Genomic DNA, 17,675 nt, shown 5'->3' on the forward strand with positions numbered 1-17,675 from the left:
CAAAAATAACATTTTTCACACTTCCCAGAGAAAGAACAGCAGATTCAGGGCTCAAAACCCATGAAGCATTCAGTTTTTAACCAATATTTGCACCAAATTCCATCAATGAAATCAACAATCTGAGCACATCACATACCCCAGGGGGCTGGGGCCCCCCACTGCTCTCAGAGCCAGGCTGCCAGGACTGGGTGCTGAAGCCCACAGCCAAAGAGGAAGGGACAAAATCGGTTATGGGAGACTTTGCTTTGTAAATCCAAACACCTCTGTAACGTTTATATGGGACATCATCTCAGCTCCTGCTGCCTCCCAGTTTGCAGAGTGCGAGCGGGCAGATCCCAGGCTTGCACAGAGCTCCCAATCCCACTGGGATGTTCTGCTCATGAGATGCACATTCACATAAGCCAGTCTATGAAGCATAAATCCACATCCTCCATCCACCAACAAATGGGGAACTGCTTTAGGAACACAGTATTTGAACCTTTTTCACACTGGCCCAGCCTTCTCTGAGTTTCAGTTTAGGAGGGAGTAAGAGCTCCACGAATTAACATTGTCTGTGCCCTGTTTAGGTGAAGGCCTGAAGAAAACCAAAATCAGGAGGAAAATAAAACCAAACCAAAACAACCAAATAAAACCATAAAACAAAATCAAAAGCAGGTTGATTTCTCATGAAAGGGGCTGCACCACCAGGTTGTTCTACGGCTTGAGATTGAGATGAGATGGTAGCGAAGCAGGCGAAGTAAAGGTGGACACGTCACACAGCAACACAGCAGGAGAAGGTGGAGAGCAACAAGACCTGGAAGAAAATAAGGCTGGAAAATGAATGAACAGAAGAGGAAATTATATCTCTGCATCTACATATAAAACAAAATGAAAATCATTCCAGTAATTCGTCATTAAAAAAAGGGAGGAGGAAAAAAATAAATCACTGCAATCAAATCACAGGCCCAAGGGTTAATATCATCCGGATTACAGGAAAGAATCGTCTTTTATTTCCCATTAGCTCATTTCAGAGAGGTTACTGCTAGAGATCCTGAAGGAATGGGGAGGGGAAGGGCTGTCCTCTCCTCCCCATCACAAGGGGAGAGCTGCTCCCTCCCAACAGCAGCTCTGTGTTGCCAAACCAAGGCCGCGGGCAGGTACCAAGAAGCGTTTGAAAAGCTGCGGTGCCATTCAGTGCTTTCTCAACTACAAAGCTCATCCCAAGTGGTTCCTCGGCCATGCAGGCTGTTCTTCTTTCCCAGGCCATTAAACCTGAGCTGCAGATCTGGGCTGTGAGGTGGAGGGGGGTGTGGGGTGGGAAGGAAAGCTATAAAGACCAGCACGAGCTATCGTTCAAGTGATTTTCTTTGATTGGAAGAAAAGGGTTTGTTTTTATTGGATTCATTCATTATTGAGCAGCAAGAAAGACAGCGAGTGTCAGGGAAAGGAAGAGCAATTTTCCCCAAAGGCCCACAAAAATGAAGAAGCTAGTTTTACAAGGGAAAAATAGATATATATACTTGGGAAAGCAGGCGCTCCTCTATGGGTAAAAGCAGCATTCAGAGCAGAGCCTGCCACATCCAGAAGCTCCAGAGAAGGGATTTGAGAAAGGAAAGTCTTTTAAGCGATTTCAGGCAGCTCTTTATCAAGGCTAGAAATAGACCCTCAGCCCCCTGACCATGCTCCTACAGCAGATGCCACAGTGGACTCTTGCCAGCATGAGCAGAACACGGGGTCAACCAGGAAAACGCACAGGCTTAGAGGCTGCATCCCTGAAAGCGTGCAAGAAAAGCCAAGTTTGCCAACCAAGAAATCCCAACGCTTCCCAGGAAGCTCCATGAGGAAAGGGCTCCGGGTCTTTGCACCCCAAGGACTCCCCACCCGATGGTGGTCTCCTTCCCACCCTCCTGAGATGTGCCAGGATTTATCCCTGCTGGGATATCCACTGGGATACAGGGACCAATTGGCTGGGGACATCCCTGAAACTCTCTGTGCCAAAAGGCTTCAAGATTCATCCACGAGGTTTCCCAAGAGCTGCCCCTGCTCCTTCTCCCTAGGGATGGGTGCGAGATGGGAATGTGGAGGCACGGCAGCCCCGTCCTGCCACGTGCCAGCAGAGGGAACTCGCACTCTGCCGCTGTGCCAAAATCCTGGAGATGATCTCCTGCTTCCAGATTCCTGGCTCTGAGTGGCTGCGAGCTCAGACGGGGCGTGGAGGCAGCCTCAGGTATAAGTGGTCAACATGGAAAACTTCCATCCCAGTCCTGGATTTAAGTCACATCGTTATCTCTTACTGTAAGGGAACGGGACAAGAAGCCTTGGAAACGGCTTTATCTGGAGCTTAAGCCTGCAGGTGTGCCACGGGGTACCCATCCATAGCTCTGACACTCGCACTGATTTATGGTGGGTAAACAAAGGAAAAAGGGGAGGAAGAACCAAAAACGCCACCAGAATCAAAGCAAGTTCATTTGGCTGCACTGAGGGATGAAAGGCAGATCTGAACCATGCCTGGCTGGCGCCTATGGGGTTGGCATAAGGGCAAGTGACTTCAGGCAAGTGTTTCTGGTTGTGTTAGTGGGTTATTGAGAAGGATGATGAGAAATGGTGTTAAACTCCAAGGGAAAAGCTGACCCCAACAGCATGGAAGTGAGTTATTGTATTTGCTCAACCTCAAAGAGCACAGCCTGAGCTTGGAGGAATAAAGTGAGAGGGATACGTGGACTAAGTCAACTCCAATTCAAGAAGCAGCCAAGCCAAGCTGAGCAGGGTGCTGCTGAATGGTCATGCTCTGGCATGGTGCTGGAGCTGCTCTCTGCCATCATTCCCCTCCCAAACACTGGTCAAAGCTCAGCCCCATGGGCTGCAAGACCTGCAGGGCCTGCTCCTCTCCCTATACCCACCCTGCTCTGATAAAAGGCCCTACTGATAAAGCACTAAAAAGCTAATAACAGGTCCAGGAACCCAGCTGGGCTGGGAAAACAGACTTTCCTTGGGAAAAGGCACCCGCCAGGAGGCACTGAATGGGGCTGACATTAAAAAAGGACAGTCTATGCCAGCAGCATCCTCTCCTAGGCCTATTATCTGCCTGTAAATCCATTCCTCCCTGCCCTTGGCTGGTACATCCCAGCTCCATGCTGGATCCCAGTGCTGCAGCATACCCCAGGGCTGGAGCAAGGACTTAAGGAACACGCTGTCCTCTCACACTGGGACAGGTGCTGGCCAGGGCGTCCTGTGCAAGCAAACCCATGCTCTCAGACCCACACCTGAGCCAACACACTGCACAGCCAGCAAACCAGCAGTCACTAGCCTTCTCTCAGCCCTGCCTCCAGCCAAAGTGGCCAAGTGACCCGTATGGCATCCTTCTCCATCCTGGGGAAAGCCTAATTCATGAGGCAGAGAAAGCCAAACCTGTGTTTGGTTCCTTTATTCCCAGTCCAGCACTCGCTGCGCACACTGCTAGGGCTGGGCTGGGTTTGGGATCCTCCTGCCGACCGGCACAAAGTTGTGCCATACTTCCCAGACCCACTTCCAGCTCTCAGAAGCCAGGCTGGAAAACAATCCTTTAGGGGCTGGGAAGAAACAGAGAAGAGCCTGCTGAAACTGTGCGAGAGAGAACATGCCCGGAGGAAAACCAGGGCAAAGGAATCAGACTGGCAGGCGGCCCTCTCGCCCGGGGCCTGTCTCCTGGTTTGCTCTGCTGCCCTCCCTGCACAAATCCATCTCTCCCAGGGCAAGACGAGCCTGTCCCTCGCCCGGAGAGCATGCAACATGCCGGAGCGTGGAGCAGGCGTGTGTGTGGATGCTCTCCTTCCCTGTCCTCCTCCACACTAAGCTGTTCTGCAGCCCTGCTTTGGCACTGCACCCGCCTCTCCTCTCCCAGATTAATGCCCTGACATTCTGCAACCTCTCTCAGCTCATTAGGCAGTTGCATAAGGCACCTGGCACTAACACCATTTAGAGAGCTAACCTAGTTAATGGTGCCAGCTGCCAGCGTGTGCCGTGCTGGGGAGGGGACAAGGAAAGGTGGGCTTGCTTGCAAATACAGCCACTGAGCATCACCCACCTCAGCCAAGCACCCCCAGAGCAGCCAGGCAGGGCAATACCTGCCTGTTGGCACTAAGAAGGACATCCCACCTCCTACTCGGTGTGGATGAGCATCCTTAAACCCAGAAGCACTGAATACAAAGGGATTCCATCCAGGGCTGCAGCAGGGATGCAGCCTCGCTGCTGTCGCAAGCATGCAAAGAGGAGTTTAGCCACTCATCCCTTACCTTCTCTCATTGCCAAAGAGCCGGGCCACTTCTTCTCTCCCAGGGCTACGGGCCCGGGTTCTCCGCTCTAGCCTCTTCCTCTCCACCTGGAAGGCCTCCCGATTACTGATCCTAATGGCCTTGGGAACGTCGGCCAGGGTGGTGTACTGCCGGCTGGCTTTAAAAGAAAGGGGACGCCCCGATTTTTCAGCTCCCCTTCCTACATCTCTGCTGCCGGAGTCCTTGTGCGTGGGGCAAGTGCTCTTCGAATCCAAGGAGTTCAGAGAGAAGCTGTGACTCATTCGGTCGCCTGCTCGGGTACCTGGGGAAGGAAAGGGCTGGGCATGCTCCTGTGAGGGCGATTTGGGATAACTGTACCTGTTGTTCGGGGTGCTGGGGCTGGGGGGGCTCGGTGGGGGCGGCAGCTGCTGCTCTTCCAGCTTCGAGTCTTGCTTGGTCTTCTCCAAGGAAAAGTATCCGCTCTCGACACGAGTTTTCCGCCCGCAGTCTATTCGCTCTCCGTTCATGCAGCTCTCGTCTAAAGGACACAGAAGGCATCGAGCTCGCTTTCGAGTCCAACTTGGCTCCAAGTTCGATTCTGCTTTTAAAATCACCCTCATTCCACCCAGGACAGGGACAGGAAATGAGAGCCCCAGCCCCACGCTGTGCCACCTCTTGCACTCGTGGCTTTTCCACCCTCACCACCCTTCGTGCCCATGGTGGTGGTGGGATGGTCTGGCAGGGAACCGGGGATGCAGGTCCAGCTGTTGGGTTGGGCTTGCACAGATGAATCACAGATGATTTGGGTTGGAAGGGACCTTAAAGCTCATCCAGTTCCAACCCCCTTCCATGGGCAGGGATGCCTTCCACTAGACCAGGTTGCTCAAAGCTCCATCCAGCCTGGCCTTAAAACACTTCCAGGTGTGCAGCCCGATTTCTTTGGGCAAGCTGTTCCAGTGTCTCACCACCCTCATAGTAAAGAATTTCTTCCCAGTATCTAATCTAAACCTACCTTCTTTCAGTTTAAAACCATTCTTCATTGTCCTATCACTACACAACCTAAACCTTCAAACCAAGAAATGGAAGGCTGCAATCACAGCTGCAATTCCATCCCTGTCCTTCCCAGCCTGGCATCAACCACAGCTCCATGGGCACAAGGCAATGGACACCTCAATCTTGGCAGCCGGGAGCAGGTGGGAAGCATCCCCCACCCAAGCAGGCAGACAAAGGAAACATTCCCAGACCATGGGACCTGTCCCCAGCCCCTGCTGTTCCAGGGAGAACAATGTCAAGGCCTCGGTACCTTCCAGGGACTCATTTGGGAGACCAGATGTAAACAGGGCCCTGGAGGAGGAAGCGACACATAGAGTTTGGCAGCCACAGCAGCTGGGCCCAGGCTAGGATGTGGAGGGGCTAGAAAAGGCATTTTCCCCCTTCATTTTGCCCCCAGCATGAGGGTAACATCACCTTTGAGGGCAGGCAGCCCCATCTCCCTGCTGGGGCAGGATTGGGCTCCACACTGTGGTTTCCAGCATGTGATGCCCACTTTTTCCTTCTTAAACTCCACCCTGTAATGCCTTGATCCGGTCCCTACACAGCAGGGAAGAGGTCTGCCTCCTTCTCTTTGCTGGGATGCTCCAGGAACCAAACCCACAGAAAACTTTTCCTTCTATGGTGGTTTTCAGCCAGCTCAGCTGCTCAAACCAGGTCACAGCAGCATCACACCATCCCCATCCCTCACCTTCCTTGCTGTCCAGCACGGAATCCTTCAGGGAGCTGGCAGCCCCAGCCTGGCCTTGCACTGTGCTCTGCGCTTGGCTGATGCTGCTGCCTCCATCTGCTTGGTCTTTACCCCTCATCTCTTCCTGCCAAAGCGTGGACTTGGTGGCAGGGACCTTCTCAGCACTGGGGATGTTGCTGCTGGTCACAGCCATCTTAGCAGGACCGGGCTCCTAAGGAGAGCAAGGAACATAGCAGAGTTAGAGGGGTTGCCCCAGCTCCACACGGGGCTGTCCCTGGAGGTATGGGTCCCACATGGCTTGGGTGCTGCCCACGATGCTCAGTCCTGTGCCACCACCACATTCCCAAAGGGAAAAGCTTGCAGATGGAAACCCTGCCTGGTGGCAGACAGGTCAGGACAGAGTGACCATCACTCTGACAACGAGAGAGGAAACATCCCTTGCCAGGGAGGCCTCCCAAACCCATCCACACTTCCCCATGCATCCAGCTGGAAACAGATCCAGAGCAAAGCCAAGCCAACAACTGCTTCAGCCAATGCTGCAGCAGCACCTGGCTTTGTTTGGGATAGGAACTGCTCCTCCCAGCATGGCACACAGGATGCTCTGGCTACCAACACGTAACTCCTTGGGAAAAGCTCATCTCGTGCTCACGCAGCACTCAAGGTCCTTCACCACTGCCCTTACACTCCAGCTCTTCCCGAAAGCTGCCTGGTGCAAGCATGGGGCCCTGCACCCATATTCATGTGCAGCACCACAGACCCACAGAGAAACCGGTCTGTCAGGTCCTGACTCATGGGGAACCTGGAAATGCTCCCCTCACCTCTGCCAAGCCCCAGGTTGGGGTGACACTGCACCCTCTGTCACTGATGCAAGTGAACACAGCAATTCCTCATTACCCTCTGCACATCCCTGGTCCTCCTGCAAGCTGTTTCCCAGCCTTTCACAAACACAGACCAACATAAGGCTTGTCTCCTGGGCCCCATTTGCCAGGGCTGGATTTGCTCAGTGTTATAACTAACATCACCAAACACCCCAAAAGGAATCAAGCTAAAGGATACAGGATGGAGGAGAAAATGAATTCCCTGCCTCCAGCAGCTGTGTTGTTTGTCTGTCACAGCTGGTTTGCTACAGGCCACTGATAAAACAGTAAAACCCAACCAGTGCTGTTCTCCTCCTGGGTGCTTTGTTAACAGGCTGCTTGTCTGACAAAGCAAATACAACATCCCATTGAGCTTTATGCTTTAAAACAATACCCATCATCTTCACTGCTTCCCAAGGGGCTCTGGAGTCCATCAAATGATGACAGCACTTTGGTGGCCACTGCCTGGGCAGCCCAGGTTGGGTGCATGCCCCAGAAGAGGCAGCATCTTTCACAACAGGGGCTGGCTTTGCTCTTTAGCAGATGTTTTGCTGTTGTTGTATTAAGCTCCTGCATTAGCAGATTATTTTCCTTAAAGCCACCAATAAATCAATGGCAATGGTTAATTAACCCCCCCCCCCCCCCCTCAAAGACTCTGGATTGTGGGAAGTTTCCCAGCTGCTTGTTCCCTTCCCACAGAGCAGGGGGAATCCAGGAGTGCCTGAGCCAGCAAACAAGGGCTGGGGGACAGGGCTTGCAAAGAGCATCCTCTCCACTTCAGCATCTGGGGATCTCCCAGAATGGGTCCTGGCTTCGTTCACAGCCACAAGCAGCAGCAAATGACCTCAAGGCAAGCAAAATCCCCCTTGGAAATGTCACTCTGAAGGAATGCAGTGTTGGAGGTAAACGGTTCATGGGCATCCTGCTCCAGGGAACCCTCCTTGAGAACAGGCTCCGAGGTTCCCTTCGCCCTCAACCACGCTCCCATTCACTGCTCAAAAGCCCAAAGCTCATCACCAGTTCAGCATATATATTCTTACATATCCCTTCCACACACCCCCATATAATTAGTTGTAGCTATGTATTGAATTAGACAGAGAGATGAGGGCCAAACAGCGGTCTATAAGCAAGCAAAGAAATTAACTCTGTGTATAAAGAGCTCCAAAGAGAAGCAGTAACCAAAATCAGCCAAACAGGCCTAAAACAGGCCTCCAGTTGCATGAAGTGTGTCTGGGCACGCTCTGCTTACCTGAGCCTGCCACACCCCTGTGCAAGCAGGGAGCAGCACCTCAAATCCCACATTTCAGCCCCAAATCCTGCAAGCAAAGGCAGCCCAGTCTCTCCTGCTGTCTGCACTGGCGTAAAGCAAAAGCTGCCAGAGAAACCTGCCCTTTTTGCCCTAAAACTGCAACTTTGCTTGTAAAGCAAAGGTGAAAATGCCTCCAGGATTGCACCAAACAATCCCTCTCCTGTGGCTGGAGTGATATTCTCAGCTTCACCTGCATTGCTCCCACCCCACTGATGTTACAGGGCGAAGATGCAAAGTGATGGCGGGAGCTGGAAATAGCCCTGATGCCCCATGAGTGCCAGGCTGCAGCCAATGAAAAGCTACATAGGAGTGAGAAAAAGCACGAATATCCATTGTTTCAATGCTTTTTTCAACTCCTAAAGGTGTCCGTCCCTCCCTGAGCAGCTCTCAGACAGGATCTGCTGCTGGACTAGCGTGCTGCTGTCTTAGAAAGAAATCAGGCTTTCTCCGCCAACACACAGAGAGGGAGCTGAACAGCAGCCAGCTCCAGGAGAAGCCATTTCACAGAGGGGGATCTGGTGCTGCTTTTCTCCCCAGCATCCTCTCTCCTTCCCTGGACCAGCTGCCTGCATCGGCATGGGTCAGGACACAGAAGGAAGAGGCTTTGCAGGTTGCTCTGGAGTACTCAACACAACGCAGCACTCATCTGGCCGCAGGTCTCACACAGAGGTTGGTTTTGCAAGTGAATTTGAGCCTTTTTCCAGTGCCAATGGGATGGAGAGAGTGGAAGGAGGGTAACAAGTGGGATGGAGCTTGGAGTGGATTACCCCAAGCCAAGGAGGTGGTAAGGGCCACCAAGCTCCACGCTCACCCCATCCCCAAGCACCTGGGAAGCCCGTCTGCCCACAGGGAGCCAGCATCCTTCCCACAGCCGCTTCCCTTATTTGGTGCTCAGGAGCTCGGATCCTGTACAGCTTCCAAGAAGTTTCCATGGTGATGAAACGTAACCCAGAATGATGTTTTTCTGGCTCTGCGCCTCTTCTCCTTTCCACCCCGTCCCCCTCCTGAACCCAGCCTGGGTTTAGTGTTGCGCCAGGGATGGGGTGAGCATCCCTGCCCTGCTCCATCAGCTTGCTGGGGTGCCCTGAACGCAGCAGCCCCCTCCATGGGGCTTGAGGATGGGCAACTCGTAACACACATTAGCTTTTAGCCACGGAGAGAGCAGGCATCTTCCCTGAAGCATCACCAGAGCCAGTGCTCGAGGGGCTGTGATGATCCCAGGAGGAGAATTCCAGCTTGATGCGCAACATAACATCATCTCCCCCCATTTGCTTTTCCCATTGCTCAAAACCTCTTTACCCACCAGAGCGACGGAAACTTAAACACCATATCAAACCCACCATGGCCCATTTTCCACCAGGACTACCCTGAGGTCTTCACCGAAGGGCACCTTAAGACTGGGGGGGGGGGGCCTCAGGGATGCTGTTTCCAGCCCCACGGCTCGGCTGCAGGGGCCCTCACAGCTGGTCCCCTGCAGCGGTGGGACACACACCCGGAGGTCAGGCAGCCTCAGGGACGCTGCTGTTCTCAGCCCCGGCGAGGGACCAGGGTGGCCTCGGGGTCACGTTCCCCATCTGTGGGATTCTCCCCCATTCCGGCCACGTGGGAGCCCGGCAGGAACGAGTGAGTCACGGCCAGGCCCCACTCTTTACCATTTATAGTCAAATTGAGCACGAAGCCACTGCTGAGTCCCTGGAGAGCCTGGCTCCGGCCCCCGGAGCTCCCAGCCTGGCCCTGGCCTTTAGTATTTTCCTTTCATTCCCATTATCTCCGGGGTCATCTCAAAGGGGGTAACCGGAGCCTGATGGAATTTCAGCCTGTTTCTGCCAAAACAGCCCAGGAAGGGGCAGCACCTCTCCTTGGTCCCCCCCATGGGGACCACACAGATTTGTGTGGGACACCCAGGATAGCACGTGTGGGGCTGGTGCCACTAAACAGCACCCAAGGGGGCAAAACGTGGCCCCGCAGCAGGCAGAAAGCAGCAGCGTGTGAGCCTGGGAAGTGATGACCAGGAACGAATCCACATCCCCATGGCTCTCATCCTCTGCACAGGCAGCATCAGCCCGCTGGACCAGTGGGTTTGGGGGGCATCTCCCCCAGCAGCAAAGTAATGCCATGGTCCTGAGAGGGAGGGAAGCGACAGATGTGTCCCCTCCTGGGGTTACCTGGGGAGTTGGAGGCTCTACCTTCCTCTTCTTCTTCTGATTCTGCTTGTTTGTCCTCGGATAGACTATGAGCATCTCCAGCCACCTGCAGGCAGAGAAAGCAGAAGGTGAGGCGTGTGCTGAAGGGCAGCGCGCAGGGATGGGAGCAATGCTCACACTCCTGTAACAGTGCTTCCCACAGGCTGTGGATCTCAAAGCCCACCAAGGGGGGCTCTGATCACACTGGCTGAGGGGATGCTTCCCCATCCTGCCTCGAGGGCGGGCTCCCTGCAAGCCCCAGAAACAGAGCATCCACATTTCATCCCTAATCACAGCCCTGTGGGGTTCACCACTTGGCCATAAGCACAACCTCAAGCTGGAATTGGGCACACAGAGGAGCTCTGCTTCTCAACCTGGTCAGCGTGGTAAACAGTACTCAGAAATCCTCCCAAGCAGCTCCTGCGGGACAATGAGGCAGGATAGGAGGGGAGGAGGGATGACCCCACGGGTGCTTTGGCTCTAACCGCGCTCACTGCAAGAGTGAGGCCACGGCCAAAGCTGATATGGGGCAGGGATTCAAGGATCCTGAGAGGGGCAAAGCCTCCAGCAGGACCTTCCCCCTTCAGCGATGCCAACACCTGCACACTGCACACAAAGTGCTTTTGTCCAAGAGCAGCATGAACTTGGCATTGAGAAGCCCATGCCCTGCACAAGCTGCCTGTTTGGGGGACCCTGCTATCACAGCCTGATAACCTGCCCCTGCATCTCTGAACATCACAGGGACCCATGGGCCACTGGGAAACGTTCCTGCTTCAGCTGTTCCCGCTTCCCTCTCCTGTTCCCCCCACTGCACACACTGCTGCAAAGCGTTTTGGGATGACCACATCAAGTGGGGTTTGGTTAAGCAATAAGTGCCAGAAGCATGGAATGAACGTAAACCAAACTCTCCCCCGGCTGCGGGAATCTTCCTGTCGTGCTGCAAGTGCAGATGGAACCCGCTTGGCTCCCAGTCAGAGCAGGACTCTTTGGGGATGATTAATGCTTGCAGTCAGGAGCAAATGAGCTGCTTCAAAATCCAGCGCAGGGCCAATGAGCAATAAATCAGCCCCACCTTGCTCTGCAATGCCTCTCCCTCCCGTGCAGGGAGAGCAGGACCAGCAACAATAGACTGAGCTGTGAACCAAGGTGAAGTGAAAAGAAGACAAGAGCAAGGCTTGTCAAGGGGACTGGCTGTGTTTTGGGGTATAACTTGTGTTTTGGGGTATAACTATTGCGTCTGCCTTGGTTAGAGGAGAGGAGATGGCTCCCCTGTGCCACAGTTCCCCTGGCTATGAAGCTACTGCAATCCCACCACTGTAAATGGGGACAGGAGCGTGGTTGTGCTGCCAGAGGACGCCAAGGCAGTGCACAGAGGGGGAATCACCTCTGTGCAGGGAAGTTTGAACATATGAAAACATGAATCGGATCAAAAGCCCAAGCTCTTGCTAGAAAAATGCCCATTTTAGCCAGTATTTACCAAAATGGGGGGAGCTGCAACCAAACAAAATGCTTGGAAATAGAAATCATCTCAACAGAAAGCAGTGACTGCTGCTGCTGCCAGGGCTTGGGTAAGCAGAAGATGCTGTACCTCAGGAAGTTATGCCCCATCCCTGGCAGTGTTCAAGGCCAGGTTGGACGGGGCTTGGAGCAAGCTGCTCTAGTGGAAGGTGTCCCTGCCCATGGCAGGGGTTGGAACTGGATGAGCTTTAAGGTCCATTCCAACCCAAACCATTCCATGATTCTAAGAGTGAGAAAAAGCGTGCACTTCATCCCTTCAACCTTCTGCTTCGGTTTCAAATGTCAACAAATTCTGGGAGTGAGCACTGAGCTCCAGGCATTCCACATAGGAAATGCTCACAGAAGAGCAGCAGCACCCTCGCAGTCCCATCACTGTGTGCTTGCAGCTCAACTCTCCCACAGCTCAGCACCCTTCAACCCAGCATATGAGTGATGGATAAGGATGTTTCTAGGTCACCATCCAACACCTGGAGTGGGGAAACCTACCACAACCTGCTCATTTTAGTGGCCTAATCAGCAGCGTTGCTGTGCAACCGCATCCCAGCGGCAGGCGCTCCTATGAGCAATGATATTTTAATCACCCTCAGAGGTCAGATGCTCCACTGGGACCAGGGGAATGGGCTGCATCCATCCCCACAGGCTCCAACCCCATTCTGGTGTTCCCCTGCAGCCAAGCTTCTTCCCCTGGCCAGCAAACAGCTGCTTTCTGTTGAGGCTCAAGCTGCCATGGCCAGCCCAGGAGCACCTTGGTATCAGATGCACCCTCCGAGCATCCCACAGATACTCCAGTGTATCTCAGCTTGCTCCCAGGGGTAAATGCCCCCAGGAATGTTGTTCTGCAGCACGAAGCAGGATATTGCCCAATGGCAGACAACCAAAGTGACCTGGAAACAGTGGCCTTCATAAGTAATGAGTGACTCAGGAGCATCTTAGATCTGGGGCCTGGCCAAGGCTCCCAGCAGAGGCTGAGCTTCCTTAAGCACTGGCTCTGAAAGGTGTCCAGCATGATGGGAAGCCTCAGGCTCCAGCACAGCATGGCCGAGCGCATGCACTAGGTACGGAGGAAGGACTTACTGTGTAGGCACTGCCACAGAACCTAGTCTGGAGCAAGCTCCTACCCACCCTCCTCTTCCTCCTGGCTAAGGGAAGAGCCCTGTGGTAACTTGGCCCAGCACTCACCCACTGATGATCTCCTTGTTCTCAGCCCGGATGAAGTGCTCCTTCTCCGGCGTCAGGATGCACAAGGAGAACTTCTGCCCTGTCCGGCTCTCCCCGTCCACCACATCTGTGCACTGGTTCATGTTGATGGTGCCCTGCGGGAGGGTTGTTGGCTGCGAGGGGAAGGAGAAAGGAGCAATGGTTAAGGAGGGAAGAGCAGAGGAGTGCAGAGTTGAGCCCTAAAACCTCTGCTTGTGGACACCAGGAACCTACACACCAAGATGCTCTGCCCAGCAGTATCCAAACCCAATCATGTGCACTGCTGGCACACAGACCAGCAGGCACAACCCCTGCCAGTCCAGTCCACTGCTACCAGCAAGATGCAAGACAAAGCACCAAGTGGGTAGGCTTTGAGTTTGCAGCTACGAACCATATGGGGTGGTGGGGTAGCAGCTGGGGACAAGGGGTGGCAAAGCAGCAGTGCTCCCCTGCCCTCAGTGCAGGGCAGCACTATAGACAGACACACATGCCAGGTTTTTCCCCATTAAAAACAGGGAGGGACCACAGCATGGGATCTAGTTTGCCTGATGGGCTTTATAACACACTGTCACCTCCCAGCCCACTTGCTCCAAGCAGACACAGCACAGTGGGACTGGCTGTGGGCCCCCTGGGATGTGAAGGGGCCCAGAGAGGTGTCAGCACTGACAAGAGGTGACAGGGCCATCTGGAGTGGTGCTGGCTCATCCGATTACAGCGTGGAACCTGCTCCGGGTGCACAGTGCTCTGTGTCACCAGGCTCAGTGACACTGAGCTCCCCACTGCATCCTGGTGTGAACCTGCACCTGGGGCATAAATGACCAGGCAGAGGGACCCCTCTGAGTGGCCAACAGCACCAAAGGAGCATTCAAATCAGCTCATGGCCATCTCCTTACCCCACCAAAGACTCCTTGTGCCCTCCAGATAGCCAGGCCAAGGTAGAGATGGATTTAAAGATGCTGTTAAGGTTTCTACCACGGAAACCATGGCTCCCCTGCCAAAAAAAAAACCCCTTCCAAAAGCAGCAAAGAAGGGGTGAATGGGGAGAATGTGAAGACCCCAGCCTATGACCCCATGAAATTCAGATCAGCCCCCTAAGGCCCTGGTTTACCCATCTGCAGGCTGTGGGAAATAGCCCCATTCCCCAGGAAAAGGGCTTTTCCTGCCCCAGGAGCATCCTATGACAGCCCAGGGTGTCCATGGAGTTATCATGGGTGCTGCAGCATCAATGCCCAGTACAGAGAAAGAACAGGACCAGTTGTACATCAGTGACATCAAAACCTCCTCTTTTCCTTCATGGAAATCAGCATCCACAGACCCCAGGGGATGGAAGGAAAAGGAAGGAGAGCCAAGCCAAGCCCAGGCCCTGGCACGGCGCAGGCACCGCCGCGGGGAGTCGCCTCCTAAGAAGATTTTTTGTCTTAAGACAACAAAAATAAAACTGGAAGCTATAAAAACCCAATGGAAAAACTTTCTTCTGCTCCAAGCGGAGCCTTAGAAACCTTTCTGTCTCACTCAGCAGAGTCAAGGCCTCCAAGACTGCAAGGGAAGCAGAGCACCGGGGAATGCAACCAGGAGAGGAGAAAAAGGGGATCTCTCCACTTGGTCCCTCTTTCACCCCTCAACTCCCAGGCAGGCCCTGCAGGGAGCTGGTACAGGGAAGGAGGAGAAGCCTCCCTGCTCTCCTCCCTCTTTAACCCCATGGCAGTGTTCAGGGTGGCTTCCCTGGAGCTCACACCTAACCCAAGCGCGCCTGGAGTGGAGGAGCCGGTTTGGGGCCCCATCACCACCGGACCAGCCCATGAAGTGGTTTTGCCACACGCCTCTCCTTGTGAGGGTGAAGGCTGGCATCATGCACAGCCCAACCCATCCCCATCCGCTGCTGCACCTCCAAGGGGCTGCGGGCAAAGCTGGTTCTAACCCCCTTGTGCCTGTGGCCAGGGACAGCACCAGGGATGAACCCACCACCCCACAGCATCCCACAGCTCTCAGGAGCAGATGAATCCTGACAGACCAGCAGCCTGGCTCGCTTGGGATATAAATCCCTTTACACCATTCTCTTCCTTCCTTGGAGGCAGCGCAGGCACTCTGAAGCAACGAGAAATGCAAATGGCATCAGGTGGAAATGTGCAGGCACACACAAGCTCCACCGAAGAAAAGGATGGAGCTGGGGCAGCACTGATCTCCGGGAGCATCCTGAAATCACCCAGGATCCCAATGGAGGAGCTGGTCATGGCACACGGCTGCTCTCCCTGAGGGACCCAGAGAACAGGGACAGCCCTCCCATGCTGAAGCTGTGGTAGTGGTGTGAGCACAGGCGAGATGGGAGAGGCTCTGAAGCATGGGACAAAGACATACAGACTCCCACCTATGAACACCCATTTCTGTGCTGTGGGGTTTCTCAGGGCTGGGGATGCTCAGGGAAGGATGAGCAGAGCTGGTCCCCAGGCAGGTCCCAGTTCAGGTGAGGACTGCGCAGCCCCAGCAATCGGAAGGGGATAAATAAATGCAAAAGCAGGGAGATTTTATACAGCAGAGACACCAAAACAACAACAGGGCTGGGACCTGAAGCAGCCTTTTGAAGAGCAGATGCTTTGATACAAACTTGAACCCAGCCTCAGCCCCCAGGGCCATGGGGAGGCTTCGTGTCAGGGTGAGGCAGGAGCAGATGCTCAGGCTCAGCTCCGGCTTCTGCTGCTCCCCACCTTGGGGACAGCCCCGTCCCCAGGCACTGACCCTTCCTCTGCTACTCCCATTGCTGCAGTCAATGGGACGGAGCACACAGCTGCCCCACAACGGGATCTGGTGCCTGGAAACCCAGCAGACTGCACCAGAACAGGACACCATTGCGGGCACCATCACAAGCAGCATCTCTCTCCTTGATGCCTGCAGCCCAGCCCAGCCCCTGCCACATGCAGGCACGGGGAAGGCAGCACTTGCACCATCTGAGCAGCTACAGCTCTCCACGCTGCCAGTATCAGCACAGGAACCAGAGCCAAGAAACAATTGGGTTGTTGTTTCCCGCTGGTATGACAGATCCATATTTACACACACACGTGCTCGCGGTCTCCTTCTCTGTGTTACACAAAGCCTATAGTATGCCCTCCTCCTCCTCCTCCCCTCCCGTCACCAGGCATCCAGGAAGGGAGTCACACCATGCTCTCCCCATCCACAACCCCCAGCAGCCTCCAGACAAGATGCTCTTGGGATGCAGAGCCCAGAAACTGCAGCAGCCCCCACTTTATACAGCGGAGAGGACCTATTATAAGCCCAAAGGAAGACATTCCAAGCAGGACATTAACGGGGGAGACGCAAATGCTGTGGCAGGAGGATGCACAGTGCTGGATGCTCTGTGGGTGATGAACACACAGGCATCCTGTAATTCAACAGGGTTTATCTGCAAAAGTCCCTCATTTCCACACAGTTTTGAAGGGCTGAGGTAGAAATAGAGCATTATTTAGGTCCAGAAATGTCCAGATTTTCCCCAAGCACCTTCCCCATCGTTTCTAACACATTGCAGGAGCTCGATCCAAAACCACAAGAGAGCTTTGCTCAGCCAACTGCACACAAGATGTTTTCTGAGCAGGTAACCCCAGGGTCAAGCTCCTGCCATAGCCTTGGTGGGACAGGGCCAATGCCCACGCCGCTCTCCAGGGCTCTTACACAACGTGGGTTGATGAAATCTGGAACACAACCCTTAAAGAAAGGCGACGGGGCAGGGGGAGGAGGCAACCAAACAAAAGGCACATTTTACTTCCTGCCAAGAACCAGGAGGGGAAGGGAAAGAAAAACCCCATCACCATTTGTCTACCTCGCATGGCGGGATGGTTGCCTTGGCACCGGGGGCTGTCCCGGCGGGGGATCATGGCTCTGCCGTCCCGTTCCACTGCGATGCTGCATGGGAAGGGCTTGGACTGGCTCTGCCCTGGCTCCCAGCACTGCTTGGGGGAGACACATCCACGCTGCCTCCATAAATGCTTCTTGACAAATGTTAATTCTCTGAGCTAAAATATTCATGAAGGTGGCTGCCGAGAGCGCGTTGCTCATTCGCGGCGCTCCTCGGTGCTCTGCAAAGGCAGCTGCTGAACACAGGGCCACAGAACAGTCAGGGTTGGATGCTAAAAGCTTCATCCATCCCCAGCGTCACCGACTGTGGTGTTGGAGGTGGGATGCAAGCAGGAGCGTTGCTGTGGTGTGAAAGGGAGCAAAACGCTGCCCCGTCGCATCAGAGCAATGAGGAGACAACCATGCCTTGGGCAAGGGTAGCAACGCAGCTTGGACAGGCTGCTCCCAGCACAGGGAAACCACACCAGAGCCACATCCACCATTCCCACCAGCAAGAAAGCACCAACTCCTTTAAAGTCACAGACAGCTCCCTTATCAGCTATGTACGGCATCCCTAAGTCCCAGATAGGGATGCACCATCACCAGGGATACCTCATGTTGCTGCTGGGGTGCTAAGCCTGCCTGCGCTGATGCAGTAGCCATGGTGTGCCCAGCGCTTCCCAGGCGCCAGGCTGGCACAGGAGCAGGGCTTTAGTGAGCCTTTCAGGCTTCCTGCCACCAGGAATGAGGTTATTGATACGGCCACAACGCCAGCGGAGCTCTGCGGCGGGCAGATTTTATTACACTTATAGATCATCT

General features: G+C 54.2%; 1 protein-coding gene and 1 long non-coding RNA gene across 8 annotated transcripts in view; both read right to left on the reverse strand.

Annotated features, from left to right (window-relative positions):
* MPRIP (myosin phosphatase Rho interacting protein) overlaps positions 1–17,675 on the reverse strand; it is a 72,802-nt gene that overhangs the window by 28,968 nt on the left and 26,159 nt on the right. For 4 of the 7 annotated variants that reach the window (XM_057408482.1, XM_057408481.1, XM_057408484.1 and 1 more), the window contains exons 4-7: positions 13,017–13,168; positions 10,302–10,386; positions 5,971–6,181; positions 4,251–4,767 (exon numbers count right to left, since the gene is read on the reverse strand). In XM_057408482.1, coding sequence (XP_057264465.1) covers positions 4,251–4,767; positions 5,971–6,181; positions 10,302–10,386; positions 13,017–13,168 — 965 coding nt within the window. The remainder of the gene's footprint in view (positions 1–4,250; positions 4,768–5,970; positions 6,182–10,301; positions 10,387–13,016; positions 13,169–17,675) is intronic. The other 3 variants (XM_057408485.1, XM_057408486.1, XM_057408487.1) reach the window with 1 other exon arrangement.
* On the reverse strand, positions 404–1,907 carry LOC130598744 (uncharacterized). Its single transcript, XR_008972067.1, has 2 exons — positions 1,500–1,907; positions 404–793 (listed from the first exon to the last, which is right to left on the reverse strand). It is a non-coding gene; the product is annotated as an uncharacterized LOC130598744 (long non-coding RNA).

The sequence above is a fragment of the Pezoporus wallicus genome, unplaced genomic scaffold (genome assembly GCF_028554395.1).
Source record: "Pezoporus wallicus isolate ANWC-B61680 ecotype Strahan unplaced genomic scaffold, APGP_CSIRO_Pwel_v1 scaffold_14666, whole genome shotgun sequence".
Classification (NCBI taxonomy): Eukaryota; Metazoa; Chordata; class Aves; order Psittaciformes; family Psittacidae; genus Pezoporus; species Pezoporus wallicus.